This window comes from Lygodium microphyllum, chromosome 15 (genome assembly GCF_053477565.2).
Source record: "Lygodium microphyllum isolate KBCC chromosome 15, Lygodium_microphyllum_v1.1.10, whole genome shotgun sequence".
Taxonomy (NCBI): Eukaryota; Viridiplantae; Streptophyta; class Polypodiopsida; order Schizaeales; family Lygodiaceae; genus Lygodium; species Lygodium microphyllum.
In genome coordinates, this window is record NC_141149.1 from 150,864,013 (window position 1) to 150,887,225 (window position 23,213).

Genomic DNA, 23,213 nt, shown 5'->3' on the forward strand with positions numbered 1-23,213 from the left:
TTGGGGCTTTCCACTGTGAAACCCTAAACGCAGAATGCAAAACCATAAACGCAAAACGCAGAACACAAACTGCATGTGAAGGGTTTCTCAACATCTAGAGCACTACCCGATGCTCAAGGGGGAGGTAGCTTTTCACTCCTCTAGTTATGGACAGCTCATGTAATAGTGGATCGCAAACACATTCAACATGCATTCAAGGTACTATTTGCCGATAGTATGTTTGCCATGAGGTCGCTATCCAGTGTACTCATCACTATAGTTTGTATGCAAATGGGTATGATTTTCATTGCAGCTCTACAGCTGTACATTTACATCAATTTATGATCATCAAAGATCAATTATCACTTAATCGTATTTAACTATTCTTATGGACAGCAAAGTGTTATTTGGATGCCATTGATGGTTCAGCCATGGTTTATGCTCAATTTATGCTTTACTATTGTTGCTTGGTTAGAACACTTTTGGTTTAGAGTTAATGGATGCATGCCATGTGGTTCTGACAACAATTATCGTTCCTTTTTGGTCAGTTATGACTTAGTTAAGTTGGCTCAAAATTTCAGCATGTGTTGGGCTCTTCATAGGTGGTATCGATGGGCTCCATTGCCCTTCTCTTAGACCATGGAACCTGAGCAACTCCCTAGTTGGGCTTAACAGGGGGTGCTGAACAAAGAAAAGGTAGGCATTAATTAATTTGTCAATTATTGGCCAATTTATTTGGCTTTCATGGTACGTACAGCATCCAAATAGTATTACTACCTTTGGAATATCGAAACCAAATATAGAAACCACACCTCCATTCCTGAGATCCCATAACAAATAAATGCTATTGCCCTCATATATAAGAACTCCATTTAATAGAACTATTCACATTGATGAAAAGCTGGTTTATTCCACATGTATGTGACACAGACACCTGCTTGGATGTGCTGCAATGAATTAATTATTGATACCAAATGCTATTTTTAAATTGTTTATTTATTTATTAATCGTTGGATCAAACCTGTAAATAAGTGATTTCCACTGCACACAAAGCGCCTGTATGGGCTAGCTTGACATACATGAATATTAAAAAGTCCCCATTGGGTGGTCATACACCTAACCAATTCTATAAAAGGGGCCAAAAGGAAGAACCATTTGCATCCCTCACATCCAACTTAAGCAGCTCATTCCACCACCACCAGCATAAGCCTCTCCACATTGCATCTGCTGCCCCAACTAGTCCAAGGCTATCATGACCCCTCTTGTGGCTGCCATATCATCATAGACTATTGTCACTCCTGTCTTACTGTTGTGGACTGCGCAAAACACAATCTTGAGCTGCTTCCATCCTTCACATCCAACTTGAGCAGCTCATTCCACCACCACCAGCATGAGCCTCTCCACGCTGCATCCTGCTGCCACAACTAGTCCAAACCTATCATGACCCTTCCTGCGACTGCCATTCATCATAGGCTGTTGTCACTACTCTCTTGCCATTGTGGACTGCCCAAAACACAATCTTTTCCTACCCACATTGCTGGGCCAGCCATTCAAATTGATGTACTAACCACATTGCTGTCACTGCTGCACACACAGCCTCTGTGCCACCTAAGACAGTTGTTTCTGCTACTGGACTGTTCTCTCTGCTTTGGCTTTCCTCCGTGCAGTCCAGCATTCCTCAAGTACCACAGCTGGCTGCTTTCTTCTGGGATTTCTCAAGTACCACAGCATTCCTCCGTGCAGTCCACCACTCCGTCTTGATCTATTGTATCTCATAATTTGTTTGTCCAAAGGTTCTTGTAGTCATTCTTCCATACTCATTCTATTTGTTTGAGCATTCTGTATGAATTCCACATGGCATGCTAATGGCCATCTTTGCATCACCACAACAATCAACAAGCAATATAAGAAGACTCTTAGTGAATAAAAGGGCCACATTAGGCTTTCTATACCTCACTAGTCCATTACCCAAGACTTTACAAATTGGTGGGAGATACTAGTCTCAAAAGACTTGTGTAAGAGTGGTCTAATGCTGAATTCAGCACTAGTATGCTTAAGCTATTGCAATTGTTAGAAATGTATGCCAAAACAACTAGGAAACAACTAAGGAAATAGCCAAGCTCAAAGGCACAACGATCGCTTCCTGCAATAGGGCTGCCTTTATCACAGGTTCATGAAATGTCAACTTATATCATTGGAACAATTAACTTGTGCACATGTGGTGCACAAATGTGAATAAGCTGGAAAATGAGTCACGATGGCAAGCAAACTGAAACCAGCCTTCCTTTTCGGCAAGGGTGGTGATAAAACTCAAATTACAGCAAGCATTAAATACACAAACCTGGAAATACACATTTTACCACTTAATCTTGGATGGTTGACACCCGATTGGCCCCAACAACTAGTGCCCCTTATGGTATTTCTTTATCTTGTATTGCTACAGGTTGAAGTACACTGGCTGTCATAAATGACCAGCACTGCTTAGGCACAATTTGCCTCTTGATTGTACAACAATCCAGGCTTAGATTGGGTCTTCAATCTCTTGCATGTGGGGCCATAATAATTTGAGAATGTGTTACCCCTCGGATCAGCTGCAAATTAATGCCTTCAACTGCTACACCGAGTACCTGGGTCTTTAGTAATTGAGCATGTTGGCCCACGCGTGGAGTAATTGTGCAATTAATTTAATGGAAAATGAATGAGAATGAAAGAATTAATCGATGCACAACAATACTCCATCACGAATGAGAAGTAATGAATTAATGTGTGTGTGTGTGTGAGAGAGAGAGAGAGAGAGAGAGAGAGTACAATGCTCTAGACAATCAGAATGAATAATGCCACACACTTGTGCAAGGTGAGGCACAAAGTGTCTTTAAATAAAAAAATATGAAACCCTAACAGCTTAACCATCATAGGAAACCCTAAAATAAACCCTAACACTAATGTCATTTAGTGCTAGAACACTGGGGGCAACAACTGCATTTAATGATAGTTTAAATGCCTAGGGAGCCCGAATCATGGATCAAAGGGCATCAACGCATAGCCCACAAGATGGCCTACAAACCCCCCTCCATGAAATAGATGGACTGATCTAGGAAAAATAGCAAATCCTAGAAAATAAAAGAAAATATAAGGTCATGGTTGCACAAGTTCATCCAAGTGGATATAGCAACCTATGACAATACAAAGTATGATAGATCATGGAAATGGAATTAAGTTCAAGTCTTGCCGAAAAGCCTAGAACTTTGGTCGAGGAAGAGCCTTCGTCAAAAGATCTACCAAGTTGTCTTCAGTGGGTATGTAAGACAACTTAGCATATCTATTTCTCCAATTGACATCCGCTCACAAACCTAATGATAATGAACTTCTATATGCTTGTACCGGCATGGAACGCTAGGTTCCGTGCAATGGCCAAAGCACTCTAGCTGTCACTGTACAGTGTCTAAGCCATCTGGTGCACATGAAGATCTGCAAGTAACTTGCGAACCCAAAATATAACATGGAGGTTCTTCATTGCATGTTGTAGCCACTAGTGCACATACAAGAAGATTACCTTGATCTTTCCGAGCAGAGGCTCGTGTGCAAGCAACCAAAGGAAGAGGTTGTTTGTTGTCCCGAAGAGTATCTAACAGCCAGCAAGGGACTCTTTTAGGCTGCTGAATTTCAGCCCTTGTATGCTCCAATTGATCTAGAATAGGGGACTGCTCTTCGGACAAGGTATCATGATGCTGTTATGGTTGTAAATCACACTGAATAGACTGCTGTAATGTATCTGTAGATGGTGGAAATGAAGGCTGAGAAGAAGGATCAGCCATGGAACCATTATGGAAAGCGGTAGTAGGCTGTCAAAGATGTCTCAAGCATCAATAGTAGGCTATTTTTGACAATCCAGCAAGGGTTAAGAAGCATTTTCAGCAAAGATAACATCTCTGCTGACAATAACCTTGCTTGTAGAGGGTTGATAAAGACAATAGCCTTTACTTTCAAGACTATATCCAATAAATATGCAGGGAACAGCCTTATCATCCAGCTTATGCCTTTTCTGAGAAGGCACATGAGCATATGCCAATGATCTGAAAATCCTCAAATGAGAGAGAGAAGGCTTGGAGCCAATCCATACCTCAAAAGGAGTGATGGTGTGTAAAGCTCTTGTAGAACACCTATTCAAAAGATAAACGGCACATAGAATAGCATCGAACCAAAAGGAATTAGATAAAGTCTTACTCTTCAACAAGTATTTGGTCATCTCCATGAGTGACCTATTCTTTCGTTCTACTACTCCATTTTGTTGTGGGGAGTAAGAAACGGCGAATTAATGATAAATTTCTCGAGATGCAAGATACTTTGAAAACTATTTGGAAAGATATTCACCCCCCTGTTGGTGCAAAGGATTCGAATGCAAAAGCCACTTTGGTTTTCCACCATAGCAATAAAAGTCTTGAAGCAAGAGAAGACTTCAGACTTAGATTTCAGCCCATATACCCAAGTAATCGGGATTTTTCATCTATGAATGTGACGAAATATAAAAATCCACCAATGGATTTGGTCTACATAGGACCACAAACATCACTGTGAAGGAGATGCAAAATAGATGGCAAAGGAACATGAGAATCCTTAGGAAAGGAGAATTGATGCATCTTACCAAGTAAACAACCTTCACAAATGTGATTTGATGGCAAGTGAATTTTTGGAATATCTTTGACCATATCTTCTAATTGGAGCTTCATCAATACTTGATACTTTATGTAACCAAGCCTCTGATGCCATAAATGTGTATCATGAAAAGATTCCTTTGTTAATAAGGCACTGTCAATAGGATTTTTAGCAAGTTGCTTATCATAAATATCAAGACGATAGAGACCTTTAGTGAGGGTGCATGTCAAGACGATGGAAGAAGAAATCTGATCATCATATACAGCACATCAGGGGCCATCAAAAATGACCCAAAGCCCGAAAGTAGCAATGGCTGAAATTGAGATAAGATTTTTCTTGATGCCGGACACATAAAGAACATCATGTAATATCAAAGGAGTGCCCAAGATGGAGACAACCTGCACATGTCCAATGCCTTTAACAGCATAAGAGGCATTGTTAGCACATATAACTATAACCCCCCTTAGGCACATTAGAGAGAGATGAGAATAATGTTTGACAAGAGGTGATATACTTAGATGCACCACTATCGAAATGACAAATAGAAGCCGCATCAATAATAGAAAAAAAGCATCATGAATAGAGAGATTATACTGACACTATGAAAAAAGTACAATCCTGAAACTGAGAATAGTTTGCGGTCTCATGTATAAGATTCAGCACCAGCACAAAGCTTCTGGGTCGCAATCAAATGCCTTGGGCCCACCAAGTCAAGAGATTGAATAGTATCCCAACAATGGAACCATGAAACCAACCTTCCTTCTTGGAAAGGATGGTGAAAACCTGATTAAGGACTTAATTCCAGCAATTAGCAAATTCACAAAAACTAAAATGCACACTTTACTATACAATCTTAGACATCGAACACCCCGTTGGCCCCAAAATAGGTGTCTTTGTGGTATTTCTTTATCTTATATTGCAATTGGATCGAGTACAATTGAGATTTCTTAATATCCTCTGTTGATCCAAAAGCCTCTTGCTAAAACCAACCTTCCTCCTCAGATAGGGTGGTAAATAACCGGATTTAACACAAATTACAGCAAGCATAAACTTCACATAGACTGAAAATGCAAATATTACTGCTTTAATCTTGGACATTGGACACCCTGTTGGCCCCAAAATTGGCGCCCCTTGCAGTACTTCTTTATCTTTTATTACAAACGGATGGAGTACAACTAAGATCCTTTGACCTCCTCCACTAATCCAAGTGCCTCTCACTGTCAAAACTAACCAACAAGCCTCCAAACAATTTGCCCCTTGGTTTGCTTGGAGTTGGCTTTCACCTTGCTCCTTGAAAGAGAAATTCAACCCCAAATCTCATATTGGTTGGTTGGTCTCTTGAATCTCCTTGAAATTCCTCAATTTTAACTATTAAAATTCAAGTCCAGGCCCTCAATTCTGAGCATGCATCCCGAATCAACTGTTAAAACCGTAATTTCTACTGTAAATTAGGATTTATAATAGAGATTCATTGAAATCTCTTCCTCTGATGGCTCAAACTATTGGAAAATGTTGAGATAACTTGAGAGATGGCCAGGGGATAAGAGAGAATGTTGTAAAGAGAGAAATTTCAAAGTTTCATCATGAGAAATGCTGAAATTTTGCTATTGCCGTACTCAAACAGCCATACTGTCACCTATAGCTTACGACTACCAAAAAGACAATTGCCCCTCCTGTATGTTATCATCTGCACCAAAAAGGACCTTGGATTGCTGTCATCTACTTCTAGAGAGCTCCAAATTACTATCACTTGTTGTAAGACTGGTCCACGATGGCTACAAATCACATTAGCAACTTGCATAAGCAAGTTTTAAAAGTAGCAGCCTTCTAATCCCATTATCCAACTTATTAAATTAATTTTCAGATTATTAATTTTGAAAACTAATTAATAATTATTCCAATGCTTAAAAAATAAATTCTACCAGCCAATAATTCTAGGCCAATTAGTCTTCCAAGCATCCTTGAGCAATTATTGACCCCTTGACTGATATTAATTAATTAATTAATGTCTAGTCTCTAATGTCACCACTGACATTAGTAACAAATAAATTGATCTAGGTCCAACTCTCATATGGAGTACCACCTAGTACTTGTCAAGCATAACTTATTACAATGTTTGCCTTGACATCCATTGCATCCTCTGGGTCCTTGGCCTACTACCATGAAATAACTACCATGTACATCACAAGTCCTAAACAACCTTGCATATTTGATTAATATTAATCAAATGTTATCGGCAAGATTAAAGCATCTCAAAATTTCACGTTCGGGTGACACTTGCTATCATAAATGATTAGCAAGCCTTTCGGGCAATCTGCCCCTTGATCTTCACTCAAGACTTATACAACTTGGATCCCTAACTAGGTAAATGCTACCCCAAATCAAATGGGATAGGCTAGCATCTAAAATTTCTGACAATTCCTTGAATTCTAGCTGCTGATTTTAGTCTACAATGCCTCCAATTGCTAGCATGGATCCTAAGGTGACTACTAAACCCTAATTTTGTTGTGAATTAGGGTTTACATCAAAAATTCCCTTGATGTCTATCAAATTTGGCTGAGATCTACTAAGATTTGTTGAGAATGGCTGAGATCAAGCAGGAGAAGATATGAGGGAGCTGTAGAAAGAGAAATTCCTAAATTATTCGCAGAGAGGCCCCAGAAATGGATGTTGCCTTGTCCAGATCAGCCTAAAAGCTATCACTTGCTGCCTGGCAGAGCCAAAATTGTTGCTACCTGCCTCAAAATGTTGTCGCCAGCTCCTATCGGGTCTTTAGCTACAGTTGGCAGCCCCAGAGAGTCCTCCACATTAGCACAAATCTGATCAGCAACCTGTCCTCTCCTCTCTCTCTCTCTCTCTCTCTCTCTCTCTCTCTCTCTCTCTCTGTGCGCCTTAATGAATGGAATGAGTCTCTCCAACTCCCAAATAGCCTTCTCCCACATTGCATCGGCATTTTTGACAAGTGGCAACCTTCTTATCCCATTTTCTAACAATTTTCAGTCATTTAACTAATTTTCAAAATTAATTAATTCTGAAAATTAATTTCAGCCCTTCTGACCCTGAGGGAAGCCGACTTCTACAGCATTGGCTAGGCTTCACCAATACCTAGCGGAATCACACAAGAGTTGTGGCCTCTCTAGTCTCCTCTACAGCGACACTTATTCTTCTCCAATGCATATTTTGGCATACAGTGAGGATGCCTCTATCCTATGGGAGTGGAGTGGCGCTCCTTATGTATCCCTAAGCCAAAGAGAGATGATTGTGAGAGGGCAAAGATAGAGCATGTTGATGCCTACCATAAATCTAAGTGATGTGGTGGACCTTGAGGGAGGCTTTCTACATACATTAGCTAGTCTCGCGATTCCAATCCTCAAGTTGTCACTTATAGATCCATGATAGAAGGTTTTAGTAGCCAACTGGATATTGTTCCTAGTCTTGCTCTCACATGGGGGGACACTTTGGCTTTTGCGAGGCTGTTTTTGGCAAGTATCAAAATCAGGTTATCTCCACTTTCGATACTAAAGGTTTGGGTGTGATCAATATCAACTAGGTGCTTCTTCTTTAGGCATTTCCTAGAATGGGAGTTGTAATCGGTCTATGACTCACATAAAGCGGTAGTCCCTTCAATAAAGACCTGGTCTTTTCACACACACACAAATAGATACCTCACTTCTCACTCCCTCGCTCAACACCAGATTGGCCCCGAAGTCCAGCAACCCTTTTGAGATTTCTTTATTAATTAAAAGATGGAAAGTTACAAAAATGAAATGTCCCAAAGTAGAAAACCTGTGAACTGTTGGCTTTCATCTTTTCTGAGTAAATTTCAGCTCCATAAGGACTGTACAGCATATCCAGAACAACATCCGTTTCTGAGTAAATTTCAGCTGCATAAGGACAGTACTGCATATCCAAAACAACATCCCAAGTAGGAAAACACTTTCTATGAGTATAACTCAATAATTCAAGTATAGAGTTGCAATCTGCAAAACTTTGTATTTACTATTTTTCACCTGTTTCTTGACATGTTCTCAGCCTTATTCCATTCCAGATCTATTCCATACCAGTTGGACTACAAACTCTTTTGACCCTGGCATCATTCCAGTAGTAAACCAGTCCCACAAACAACACTAAATCAGAGCTGAAAACCCTATTTCCATGTGGCGTGGTCATCACTTTCTTTAGTTCCTGCATTGGAAAAGCAATCAACTGCTCTTGAACCTGGACAGTGAGGCTCTTGCTCACCAGAGAAGCAAAGAAAACACAGAACTGTACATTCGATGGAATCAACCCATCATGCAGAGCATTTCCTCTGAGAATAGAGAGTGAGTTTACCAGAGGGAGCAAGCTCCACCTCCATACATAAGTCAGAGACAAAGAAGTACTCTCCATAGCTGATGTACTTGCAGCAATCTACCCTCAACCCCTAAAAACTTCACGCTCAAATCTGCCCCTCTTGCCTATTACGTTTTTTTTTTTAATGCTCTCTCTCTCTCTCTTTTGGAAATTTGTGCCCAAATTGTGACACGTGGCATATATGTAACAATTTTCTCGTTTAAACCTTCCAGACTAAAATTATCCATGATCAGTGCAAAATTTGACCTCGGCACAGACCTGAGAATTAATCCTCGTGCAAAAACGAAGATAATGACACGAACACATTCTAGGGTCCAAAAATAGTAACTCCCTAAATTTTAGGGATGGTAAACCCTGCATTCCTCAAGTTGTTCTAAGCAACTTTTATCATTGCAACCACATCAAAAAGTGTAATGTGGCTCAGTTACAGTGACTTTTATTTCGTGAGCATTCTCACATGTGCATCTTCTATCTTGGCCAAGCTCATTGTCCTGCACCATCTCCAATGGCTAAGCACACAATCCCAAACCACTGGCATTCTATTCTTCAGTGCCCATTCAATATGGAACCAATCCCAAGGTTTAGACAAACCATTAGTCCAATTTGTCCCAATGGTTGCCTCTCTCTGGCCATGCAAAGATCCCGGCTTAATTCAAGAGAACTCTGGGGATAAAAAGCAACATCAACTAAAGAAAAGAAAAAAAATAAATATTTATATAAGTAAACAAGGAAAGCAACTACAAAAAGTATCACCACGTGGTGACATACCCCCCTCTTGAAAGAAGCAAGTGACCTCGATTGCATGCCACACATATTAACAGATGACACAGGACAATAACAAGATTCTCCATGTTATTAGTGTCATCGCATGTATCACTTGCTAATAGATGACACGGGGCGATGGTAGGAGTTTCCCCACTACCATTTGTTCCATTGCAAGTTCAAGTCTCATATAGGTGGAGAATCACATCTTGTATCCAACTATGGTTACTAGGAGTCTTTCTAATTTACATGTTTCCGGATGCAACACAAGGCGATAGCACGTATCCCCAAACTATTAGTGTCACAACATGTATAATCATTCGATTGAAGTGTAACAAATACAACTTCAAAGCACTGAGATTTCATTCAATGATACACATGTTAACGCTAAGTGTAAACCATACATTGTGTATTATTCAATGAGATGCAATATTCAGTTGTATAATAGAGAATGTACATTGCTTCAAAAAGCATTCTAAGTCACCGTAGGTTCCACAAACAAAGCTTCTTGGTAAAGTTGCAATAACTGAGGCGAATCTGCCAATTCAGCCTCTTCCATCCATTTGGCATCCATTGGTGAATAGTTCTTGAACTTCACCAAAAATCTTCTTATAACTATACCTTTCACTTTCCTATCCTTATGTGCCAGGATTTACTCAGGAACTAGAATCTCATCTAATTCCTCTACTTCAGGCTGTTCCTCTTGAACCATATCTTCTGGCACTTCACCAATAAAAGATCTCAATAGGCTCACGTGGAATGCATTATGAATTTTTCTATTCTCTGGCAATTTCAGCCTATATGCCACATCATTGATTTTCCCTAAGACTTGAAAAGGGCCATAGTAACGCATACTCAGCTTTGGAAACAAACGTTCCTTGCCCTTCTGTTTTCTCAGACGTGCCTTTTCAAAACGCAATAAGACCCAATCATCCTTTTTGAACAAGAGTTCCCGACAATGACTATCAACAGCTCTTTTCTGTTTAGCTTGTGACTTTTCTAAGGCATACTTCACCTTTTTATATGCTTCTTCCCAATCTTTTACATAACGATCTCCCAAAAATGTCATCTTCTGTCTGCAAAATGGGAAGCAGTTTCTTTCCACCTTCCACAATCTCAAAAGGTGCTTTGTCAATAGATGAGTGCACTGTATTATTGTATGCATATTCAACCAATGGCAAGTAGTGTTCCCAAGAAGTCTTATGATCTAAAACATAACACTTCAGTAGATCTAAAACAATCGAATTTGCTTCTTCAGACTGTCCATCAATTTGTGGATGGAAAGAAGATGAAAATTTCAGCGTAGTGCCCATGTTTTCAAACAATGCTTTCCAAAACAAGCTAGTCATTCTAGGGTCTCTATCACTAACAATTAACTATGGCATTCCATGGTACTTGAAGATATTATACATAACTATCTTTACCATGTGTTCTGACTTAACCTTTTTCCTTATAGGAATGAAATGTGCACGTTTGCTGAATCTGCAAATGATAGTCCAAATTCCATCATTCCTTGAAGAAGTTCTTGGAAAATCAAAAATGAAATCCATAGCAATGCTTTCTCATGGTCTTTCTGGAATAGGCAATAATAACCCTAGTGCCTTCTGTCTATCAAATTTGACCTTTTGGCATACAAGGCAAGATCTGACATATGCATCAACATTAGATCTCAAGACTGGCCAATAGAATAAAGTCTCTACCGCTTTGACTATAGTATCTATGCCACAATGTCCTGCATACGATGGAGCATGACTTTCTCATAAAACTTTTGGCCTTAGCTGTTTTATAACGCATAGTCTTCTGAACACATAATGATCATGATATTGGCCATTGATCAACTGTTCATTGATTTCAGAGAAATCTTCGTCATCAGCATATTGCTCTTTCATATCATCCAATTCATGGTGATAAGAAATTGAAACAACTGACACCTATGGTTTGCGAGATAAAGCATCTGCAACTATATTCTTCTTGCCTTCCACATGCACTATCTAAAAATGAAACATAGATAGGAAATTTGCCCAACGCATATGTTTCTCTGACAATTTAGCTTGTGTGAGAAAGTATCTAAGTGTTTGATGATCCGTTTGCACTACAAAATCAGCACCAAGCAAATAGTGCTTCCAACTAGAAAGTGCATGGATCGCAGCCAATAACTCTTTCTCATAAATTTGGTAAGTCCTTTCAATGACAGAGTACTCTACTCTCGTATGCCACAACTCGGTCATTCTGTATTAATACAGCACCAATGTTGTTTCCACATGCATCACACTACACTACGAATGGCTTAGATAGATCTCACAAAACAAGTACTGGATCTATAGTCATTTTCTCCTTCAAACATCTAAATGTTGATTTCTCTTTGTCAATCCATTGGCATTTGACATCCTTCTTTTCAAGTGCATGTAAAGGAGAAGCAATCTCTGCAAAGTGTCTTACAAATCTTCTGTAGTAAGAGTATAGGCCAAGGAAACTGCAGACATCATGTACGGTTTTCAAGTCTGGCCAAGAGACAATTGCTTCTATCTTTGCAGGATCCATCTTCACACCACCTTTAGAAACTATGTGCCCAAGGAAGTGAATCTCTTCCAAAAAGTATTCACTCTTCTTGCCATTAATGAGCAATCTGATACACTTAAGCTCATTAAAGGCTGTAACTAAGTGTTTTCTATGCTCCTCTCCATTCTTTGAAAAGATAATCATATCATCAAAGAATGTGCCAACCAAACTTCGATAAGGGCAGAAAATTCTATCCATCATCCTATTAAACATGGCAGGAGCATTGTTCAATCCAAACGGCATGACTAAAAATTCATAGAGACCAAATGTCATTCCAAAAGCAGTCTTATGGATATCCTATGGCCTGATTCTGATCTGATCATACCCACTTTTCAAATCTATCCTGCTAAACGTTCCTGCTCCCTGTAATCGATCAAGAATGTCATCTATCCTCGGAATCGAAAACCTATTCTTGATTGTGTTCTTATTCAAGGCTCTATAGTCAATACACATTCGCCAAGAGCTGTCCTTTTTCTGAACTAGCAACACAGGTGAACATAACGGAGAACTACTGAGCTGAATTAGTCCCTTCTCTAAAAGCTCATTAGCCTACTATGTTGCACTGGCCCTGTATGGTGGCCTATTGGGCGGACTAGTCCCTCGAATAAGATCTATGGTATGATCTTCATGCCTCTTAGGGGGTAAATCTCCTAGTAACGAATCTGAGAAACAATCACTGAATTTATCCAAGAAAGCCCTTCTACTTTCATCTAGTACAGACACATTCCTGTCAACTTCATTAACTTGCTTTGCAAAAACCAAGTACGCAGAAATATGATTTTTCATTACATAAGTAATTGCAGAAGCAGAAACAACTGGGACAGACTCTCCTTTAAGCTTCACATCTAACACATGAGTCTTGCTCCTATGTACAAGAGTAATCATTCTGTTGTAAGTATCCAAGATAGTATGCTTCTTATGGCACCATGGAATACCCAACAAAATATCACAGCCCTCTAAAGGCATAATATGAAACTCCTCTATGTCCACATAGCTTTGGGTGTGCACACGGAGTTTCCCAGGAATGGGGATGACACGTTTAGTATGTCCTGGGTATGCCAAATCAGCCTGTCCAACTGCCTTTTTGAGCACTCCATGGTATGATGTGATGACTCAGCTTGAGAATCCTCATTATGTGACTTCAAAAATTTTGCATCCGAGGATTCTTTACAAGCTGTTCGAAAGAGCCAACCATACTAAGGAGTTGTGCCATAAACAAGTCCTCTTGTTCTTGCTCTTCATCCTGTGGTTCAATCTTGGTTCTAAAAGGTGCTGACACCTGTGCACGAATACTCTCTCTTCAGTATCTATGAGGAGAAGAAGAACTCTCTCCTTCATGAGGGAGTTTTCCTTTGCCTTTGTCCATGTCTACCATCTCTCTAGTCCTGTATCCAACAAATACTCTATCCAAGAAAAATTCCGTAGTCTCTCTCACCTATAATCTTTGCAAAACCTGTGTGTATAGCCTTTTCACCCAAAATTATCTGAGCTTAAATTCTTACAGAAAAGAATTCAAATCCCGAGGATGGAACCATGTAACCAGTCTATGACTCACATAAAGCAGTAGTCCCTTCAATTAATACCTAGTCTTTTCGCATACACGCACAAATAGATACCTCACTCCCTCGCTCAACACCAAATTGGCCCCGAAGTCCGGCGCCCCTTTCAATATTTCTTTATCAATTAAAAGATGGAAAGTTACAAAAATGAAATGTTCCAAAGTACAAAACCTGTGAACAATTGGCTTTCATCTTTTCTGAGTGAATTTCAGCTGCATAAGGACAGTACAGTATATCCAGAACAACATCCCAAGTAGGAAATCACTTTCTATGAGCATAATTCAATAATTCAAATGTAGAATTGCAATTTGCAAAACTCTGTATTTACTATTTTTCACTTGTTTCTTGACAGGTTCTTAGCCTTATTCCATTCCAAATCTATTCCATACCAGTTGGACTACAAACCCTTTTGTCATGGCATCATTCCAGCAGTAAAATAGTCCCACAAACAGCATTAAATCAGAGCTGAAAACCCTGTTCCCGTGTGGCGTGGTCATCACTTTCTTTAGTTCCTACATTGGAGAAGCAATCAGCTGCTCCTGAACCTGGACAGTGAGGCTCTTGCCTCAGCAAAAGAGCAAAGAAAACACAGAACTATACATTCGATGGAATCAACCCATCATGCAGAGCATTTCCTCTGAGAATAGAGAGTGAGTTGACCAGAGGGAGCAAAAGCTCTACCTCCGTACATAAGTCAAAGACGAATAAGTACTCTCCATAGCTGATGTACTTGTAGCAATCTCCCCTCGGCCCCTAAAAACTTCACGCTCAAATCTGCCCCTCCTGCCTATTACGTTTTTTTAAAATGCTCTCTCTCACTCTTGGGAATTTGTGCCCAAATTGTGACACATGGCATATACATGTAACAATTTTCCCGTTTAAACCTTCTAGTCTAAAATTCTCCATGATCGGTGCAAAATTTTGTTAGAGATTGTCATTCCCTGGACAGCTAGGAGTGTTATAGTGTGCAAAGCAAGACAGCTCAGCAGCCATGTCATCGCTATCAGGGCAGATGCCACATGGCAGTTTGCAGTCGGCCAGGTGCAGATGCCACATGGCAGTCTGCAGTCGGCTAGGTGCAGTCGGACAGTTTTGTACCAGTCGGCTGCATTTAATGCAACCGACCTAGTCATTATTTGGCATTTTCTTTCTACTATTTATTGCAGCCCTTCAGCACATTGTCTATCACTTGTATCTGACAGATTACAGCTTGCTAGTGATGGAGACAGCACTTGGGCTGATGGAGATCAAGGTCCTCAAGGCAAAGACATACGTAGATATTCTATCTACACCCGTGTATAATTCTGCAGTCTTATTCAGCATTCTTCATTGCAGATTTCATGCGTTTCACTATCTCTTTCTCTCTCTCTTCTCTCTCCATTCACTCTTTGTCACGGTCATTCGCTTCCACATTGCTTCACTCTGACACGATATCAGAGCATTGAAGGACTACCTGTCTGAAGAGGAGTTTTCAGTGCGACACAAGGCTGCGTTTTCAGCATTCAAGCGCGAGCAGGTGGGCTGCGCATCAGAACAAGGCTGAGGTGAGCATGGGCATGCAAGAAAAGAGAAGATTTGCTGAAGCTACTGCTGTTTTTCTGCTGATAGAGAAGAAAGAAGGTTGCATTTTTGGCCTTCAAGTGCAGATTTTACCTTTTCATCGCCTCCGGCAGCTGAAGAAGGTTCGGGAATTGGAGGCAAGAGCCCTAGCAAGCTGTGTTTTCACAGCCACAGGGGGCTTCTTTTGCGTTTGTGCAGGCATTTCAAGTGAAGATGTCTATAGAGACTGATGTGGAGTTCCAGGCGATCATGGACCGAAAGGTGCCTATCCTACTGGATCTTCCATCAAATCCAAAGCTTGATGGCAACAATTACCATATCTGGCGAGTGATGATGTTGGCCATATTGGAGTCTTATGATTTGGCAGAGCTTGTGATGGAGGAGATCAACCGGCCCTCTGTGAGAGAAGTCCAAACTCTCTTCAAGTGCTCGTACGGAGTTGACCAAAGCCCAGTCTCATTGGGACAAGATGAATGCTAGGATTCGTTCTTTTCTTTTTCTATCTTGTACAACAGCCGTGATAGCCCACATCGAGCACTTGACGGTGGCTCACGAGATATGGCTAGAGCTTGACCAGATGTACAACCGGATGACCCTTATGAAGAGGGTTTCTTTGGAGGTGAAAATACGGACCCTGTCCGTGAATAAGTCTTACTCGCTTCAGGAACACATCAACAAGCTTCGGCAACTTTAGATGCAGGTTCAAAATGCCGGGAAGCCCATTTCCTCCGAAGACATGGCGATCGCTTTATTGTCCCAGATGCCGCCACGATTCGGTACTTTTTATTCCGCTCTTATTGCTTCACGGCAGAAGTCGACTCTTCAGTGAGAAGAGTTAGTTCCTATGGTCTTAGACCAAGAGGAATAGTTGAAGGAACAGAATGCTTCCAAATCGAAGGCATTGATTGGTCAAGCCTCTCAGAAGAAGGGGAAAGACCAAAAGAAAAAGAAGGAGAACAACAAATCTAACAAGGACAAAGAGAAAGAATCAACTTGCCATATTTGTGGTAAGACCGGCCATTGGAAGAAAGATTGCTCCAACAAAGACAAGGACACTAAAAAGAAGGATACGAAGGATTCTGGAGCGGTGGTTGCACCCTCATCAGCTGCTTTTCTACACTTAGCGGTCATTGAGGACTCTACACCGAAGACTTCTGATGCTGTGATGACAACTCCCCAAGCTCGTGAGTGGATCGTGGACAGTGGAACCTCACCGCACACGACTCCTTCGACAGTTGGTGTTGCCCATTTGCGACCCTCGCATGGGCAGATTCTCATAGGAGACAACTCCTCTCAAATTCTTGATTGTGGATCGAGAAAGGTTCTCTCTTTAGGGTATGAGGAGAATGGCATCTACAAATTGAAGTCTTCTTCTGCTCTTACCTCTCTTCTTTTTACCTCTCAGACACAGCCCGAGCAATGGCATGCTCGATTTGGCCACCTGAAGTATGAGTATCTTCGAAAGGCATCGCGAGGATTGCTTGTTCGAGGTTTGCCAAACATAGTGGTGAGCTAGCAGCCATGTGTCTCCTACATTCGTGGCAAGCAACATAGGGATGTGATTCCCAACAAAGCTTCGAGGCAATCTACTTCACCTATGGAGGTTGTATCTAGGGATCTTTGTGGCCCGGTGAGGAATGAGTCCTTGAAGGGGAGCTTGTACTTCATGTTGATCGTAGATAACTGTAGCAGCATGACATGGGCCTACTTCTTGACACTGAAGTCGGAGGCTTTCTCCCACTTCAAGGATTGGCTTCTCTTCGAGGAGAAGCAATTAGGCCGGAGATTGAAGACCTTGCAATCAGACAAGGGTGGTGAATTTGTTTCTAATGAGTTTACTTATTTTTGTGCAGATAGGGGCATTCACCAGGAGTTTGCTAATACCAACACTCCTCAAGAGAATGGCATTTTGGAGCGGAAGAACCGAAGTGTGATCGAGATGGCATGCACCATGATGAAGCACCGACAGACACCTCGATTTCTATGGGCCGATGCAGTGGCTATAGCAATCCATATCCTAAATCAATCTCCCACTTTGACCATTGACAAGATGACACCTTTTGAGGCTTGCTTTGGGACTAAACCTGATGTCTCTTATTTCAAGATCTTTGGGTGTGACGCCTATGTGCACATCCCAAAGATGCGGCGTAACAAGTTTGAGGTGGCTTCCCAACGACAGGTATTTGTTGGCTACAGCTCCCTGTCCCAAGGTTATCGCTTGTATGATCCTGTCAAAGCGAAATGTCTACACAAGCTGAGATGTGTGGTTTGTGGAAGTTCCGGCCACCGAGGGGGGTGAGGAGCACCCCGTACTTGGAGATCCAAGGGAGAGTTGGGCTCCCGCAACATTTCATGTGGAGCCAGAGCCTCTTGATGGAGATTCTTCTTCAGATTCAGAGTCTTCTCTTCCATTGGCCACCCCCGTAGAGATCCCGTCGAAGGATGTACCCAAGACTTCACTGGATGGAGAGCACCGAGGAGAGATCTGGCCTCCTCCTCATTGGGCCCGTGACACCCCCAGAGATTCAGGAAATCGAGAGGGTCCGTGAGGAGTGGAAATCGTTGGATGGACCGCGGAGGTCACAGAGACACCAAGCGTATATATCAAGCTTGTTTGCTCTAACTATTGTTGATGTCCCATGTTATGCAGGATAGAGAGTCTACATCAATAAAGGAGGCTTTATACTCTAATCATTGGCGGAAGGTGATGGAAGCCAAGTTGGAGGCTATTGAGCAGAATGGCACTTGGTTCCTTGTGCCTCGTCCCTCTCATAAGAAGGTGATTGGTGTCAAATGGGTCTTCAAGACCAAGTACCATAGTGCTGACTCTTTAGACAAGCACAAGGCTCCCCTTGTTACTAAAGATTTTGCACAATACCCAGGTGTTGACTTCCATGATACTTTTGCCCCTACAGCTTACATAGCCACTAAGGAGATGGCATGTTTTTCAGTTAGATGTGAAGAAGTTAGCCTTTTTGAATGGTGATTTGAAGGAGGAGATCTATGTATGTAGAGCAACCTCTTGGACTTGGTTCTTCAAATGGGCAAGTTTACAGGTTAAAGAAGGCCTTGTATGGCCTGAAGCAGGCTCCGCATGCTTCGAACGAGAAGATTGATTCATTCCTCCAAGCCAAGTTGGGGTATCGGCACTCTAGGGCCGATCCGCAGCTTTATGTGTACACTTCCAAGGGAGGTCATCTGTTATTTGTTTTGTATATTGATGACTCGATTATTGCAGGTGCTTATATCCGGATGGTCGAAGAGACGAAGGCAGCCCTACACCAGAAGTTCGAGATGACAGATTTAGAACTCCGTTTCTTTTTGGGCCATGAGATTTATCAGTCTCAGAGAGGGGTTTTCATCTCTCAACAGAAATATGTACAGGAGCTCTTGGTGACTTTTAAGATGGAGAATTGTTGATCAATTTCTACTCCTATGGATTCGAACTGCAAGGCCACTTCACATGCAAATTCTCCTTTGGCGGATGCTACTCACTACCATCGGCTGATTGGATCATTGATCTATGTTTTGTTGTAGGTCTCTTGGCTGAGTTCATGAGTGCACCTCAGCAGGTGCATTGGTAGGCTACTCAACAGATACTACGATATCTAAGGGGGACCTCCGACTTAGGGATTCATTATTCAATAGATACAAGTGCTTCTGATCTTGTTCTTGGAGTGATTCAGATTAGGCTAGCGATGTGGATCAAAGGCGGTCTACTACAGGTTATTGTTTTACCTTAGGTGTTGGTACTATCTCTTGAAGTAGCAAGAAGCAGCCCACAGTAGCCCTATCTTCGACTAAGGCAAAATATCGGGCTACGTCTTCTACCACATGTGAGACTGTGTGGCTTCAGCGGTTGTTAAAGGAGCTTACATGCCCCCAGACTCATCCTACTATCTTGCGGTGCGACAATGAGAGTTGAAAATCCTTGGCACGGAATCCCGTATTTTATGCTCGGACGAAGCACATAGAGATTTAGTATCACTTCATCAAAGAGAAGCTTCTGGATGCGACTATCAATGTGGAGTACTGCAAGCCAGAGGACAATCTTGTAGATTTGTTTACAAAGGTGCTTCCCCAAGCTCTTCTTCGGAGACATGCCAGATCCCTCAACCTTATGACTTATCCAGGATCTGAGAGGGAGTATTAGAGATTGTCATTCCTTGGATAACCACAAGTGTTACAGTGTGCAAAGCAAGCGCAGCAGCCACGTCATCGCTACTAGGGCAGATGCCACGTGGCAGTCTGCAATCGGACAGTTCTGCACTAGTCGACTGCATTTAATGCAACCGACCTGGTCATTATTTGACATTTTCTTTCTGCTTTTTATTGCAAACCTCCAACACATTGTCTATCACTTGTATCTGGCATATTACAGCCTGCTAATGACGGAGATAGCATTCAAGCTGACAGAGATCGAGGTCCTCAAAGCGCAGTCATATGCAGATATTATCTCTGCACCCGTGTATAATTATGCATTCTTATACAACATTCTTCACTCCAGATTTTCTACGTTTCACTATCTCTTTCTCTCTCTCTCTCTTCTCTCTCCGCTCACTCTTTGTCACGATCATTCGCTTTGGCATTGCTTCACTTTGACAAATTTAACCTTGGCACAAACCAAAGAATTAATCCTCGTGCAAAAACGAAGATAATGACGCAAACAAATTCTAGGGTCCAAAAATAGTAACTTCCTAAATTTTAGAGATGATAACCCCTGCATTCCTCAAGTTGTTCTGAGCAACTTTTATCATTGCAACCACATCAAAAAGTGTAATGTGGCTCAGTTACGGTGACTTTTATTCCGTGAGCATTCTCACATGTGCATCTTCTGTCTTGGCCAAGCTCATTGTCTTGCACAATCTCCAATGGCTAAGCACACAATCCCAAACCACTGGCATTCTATTCTTTAGTGCCCATTCAATATGAAACCAGTTCCAAGGCTTAGATAAACCATTAGTCCAATTTGTCCCAATGGCTATCTCTTCTGGCCATGCAAAGATCCCAGCTTAATCCAAGAGAACTCTGCGGGTAAAAAACAACAGCAACTAAATAAAAGAAAAAAAAATATTTATATAAGTAAATAAAGAAAGCAACTGCAAAAAGTATCACCACTTGGTGACAAGAGTCATGGCCCAAAGTTAGAGACTTGGAATATTTTTGATGGTGCATTCAGGTACTTTGAGTATCTTCTTCGAGCATCACTTGTCATGGTTATATGAACTATGATGTTACAAGTTTCTAAAATCACTGTTGTGATATGGGACATACTGGTGGTCCCTGGGGGCTTGTATGTTCCCATCATTGAATATTTTATTGTATTGTTCACCCATGATCTAAGAGAGGCTAACTGTATACATTTCATGGGTATTGGGCATGTTTCTCATGTTATCATTTTGTCACTTTAATGGGCCATTGGGCTGCTCATTTAGGGCCAACCTATTTATTTGGAGACACATCCTAAGGCCTATATACACTACACTCCTCCTCCAATCCTTAATATCGTGATGCATCCACTTGTTTTTTTTTTTTTTGGGAGAGAGAGAGAGAGAGAGAGAGAGAGAGAGAGAGAGAGAATATACAAGCATTGCTGGTCATCATCATTGTGGCATCATGTATGTGGTTTATACTCTCAACTTCACTCATTGTTTAGTTCTTGTGTTCTCTCTTTCACTGCATATTATTCTCAGTGTCCAGCAATTGTGTCCTTTTACTTCCATAACTTTACTCATTCTCACAAAGTAGGCAAGGCTCATTCAAGTGGCCCAAAGGCGAGCCCAAGTTCCCAAGGTCGCTTCTTTTATAGGCACAAGCAGCAGCCCCTCATTTTGTTGGGCTCATTTGCTATGTTAAGGTCCAATCCCACGAACCCAATAGAAATTCCTAATATCTTCACTTAGTGCACCACTACCGCTGGAGGCATCATTCAACTGCCAGTGCCATCATTCAACCTGCCATCCCTGCTGCTGCACATCTGTCCATGTGATCATCTGCAGCTGTGCAAGATATAGGTCCTACAGTTTTACTGTTCCGGCAACACTTATGCTGCTGAATGATCGCAAACATTGCTGTGCAGACTTGCTCTGCTGCAAAATGCGGGCGGCTGCCACTGTTGCCACGAATAGCGGACAGCCTGCAGTTTGCTGTCTTGGAGCCCTTGCTGCTGCTTTCATCATGCAACAAAGTTGCCTCATCATCAAACACCACTGCCACGTCATCCTACGGCTAGACACAGCCTGCGTTCTGCTGTCCTCGGCCTGCTACGCTGCTCTCCCAATTTTACATACGAAGTTAAGTTGCAAGCTGCTGAAATACCGATAACCCACTATAGTAATTGGAATTCCATTCCCATCAAAACCATGACGCGTCTCTCGTACCTCGAATCAATGATTACTTGGAGGCCGATTCAAATACCTGAGAAATGTCGCCTTTTCTGACGAAGCGGGCGAGGGAAGAGGAGATGGCGGAGAGGCCTCGAGAGAGTGCAGCTTCGTTGAGGTCCACCATCAGAACCTGGATTTTGGCGGCTGCAGCAAGCTGGGCGATGCCCGAGCCCATCTGGCCAGCGCCTAGCACGCCCATGACCTTTATCGATTGAGCCATTCTTCTTCCTCTCCTTTCCTCTTCTTCTTCTTTTTCTCCTCCTTCTTCTTCTTTGTCTTGTGACCCCCGATCCATTAAATTTTAAAAGTCGAGACGTGGAAAAGCTCCCCATTTGTCGGACAGCTATTGCTCTCTTTTAGGCCTGCAAAAGCCAGGCCAGAGCGTACATTTCCACTAGGAGATACAACAACCATGCACTCAAAATTTTGGACAAATTTTTGAATGAAACTATACGTTGTTTAAATGCGGTACTTACATATTGATTGGAGTAAAGCATTTACGACACTCAAAAGGTGTAGCAGGTCTTAGGACCAAAAAAGCAAGTTACACCAATTTATTTGGCCATATTCTTGAGCTTTCTGGCAAACAGCTTGAAAATCCAGTATGAATTTTCAAGGGACTTCGAAACAATGACACATTCATCCTTTAAGATTCTAATGGCATCCATCGGACTAGCCACAAATTTCTTTCTGAATGCTGAATCATTCCTCCTATCCCAAAGGAATTTAAGAGCGATTGTCGATATCAGACTAAGCAGCTTCCATGAGGCATCATCTAGATGGTTTCCATGAGGCTATGGCCACAGGGCAAGAAGGTCTCCACTTGTCACATAAGAGGAGAGGTATAGCCAGGGACGAAGGGGAGAAGTCAGTTCTCTTATGACATTTGATCAATTGAACACATGCTAGGCTAACAAGGGACTAGATTGGCTTATTGGTCGCTGCCATGTTTGCAATGAATGAAACTATACTTGTTTGCCATTTTTATGGCTAAAAGTTTTGTGACATTTGACCTTTCAAACCTTCTTCTTTAAATTTTGAAGGTCATTGTGAGATTTTTGCAAGTCGTTTTACATTAACTTTTTATGAACATTAGGCTAGAGTTGTGCTCAATTTTTGCTACTCCATGGTTATTTTGTGGTATGCACCTTAGACCCACTAGTAGTAAGTACCACACAATTGCCCCCTATGCCAATGGGTAGAGTGGGGCTTTTTGACATAGGCTTGCAAATTAACGAGCATCATCAATTTGTATTAGTCCATAATATAAAAACAATGCGATCATCAAGCAATTGCAAGTAATAGTTTGGCATTTTGTCAACAACCTTTTTCATATTGTATTGGTACATAAACACAAGCACATAACCACAAGACTAGCAAGAGGCTTTGAAAATCCCACTAG

The 23,213-nt window shown here is 41.5% G+C and overlaps 1 protein-coding gene across 2 annotated transcripts in view; it reads right to left on the minus strand.

Moving 5' to 3' along the window:
• LOC148025222 (3-hydroxyacyl-CoA dehydrogenase family protein) overlaps positions 1-22,099 on the minus strand; it is a 60,117-nt gene extending 38,018 nt beyond the window's left edge. Inside the window, exons 1-2 of one of the 2 annotated variants that reach the window (XM_087695017.1) lie at positions 21,843-22,099; positions 8,419-8,532 (exon numbers count right to left, since the gene is read on the minus strand). In XM_087695017.1, the coding sequence (XP_087551143.1) occupies positions 8,419-8,532; positions 21,843-22,031 (303 nt within the window). In that variant the 5' untranslated portion in view covers positions 22,032-22,099. The remainder of the gene's footprint in view (positions 1-8,418; positions 8,533-21,842) is intronic. The other variant, XM_087695018.1, reaches the window with a different exon arrangement.
• Between the last annotated feature and the right edge of the window lie 1,114 nt (positions 22,100-23,213).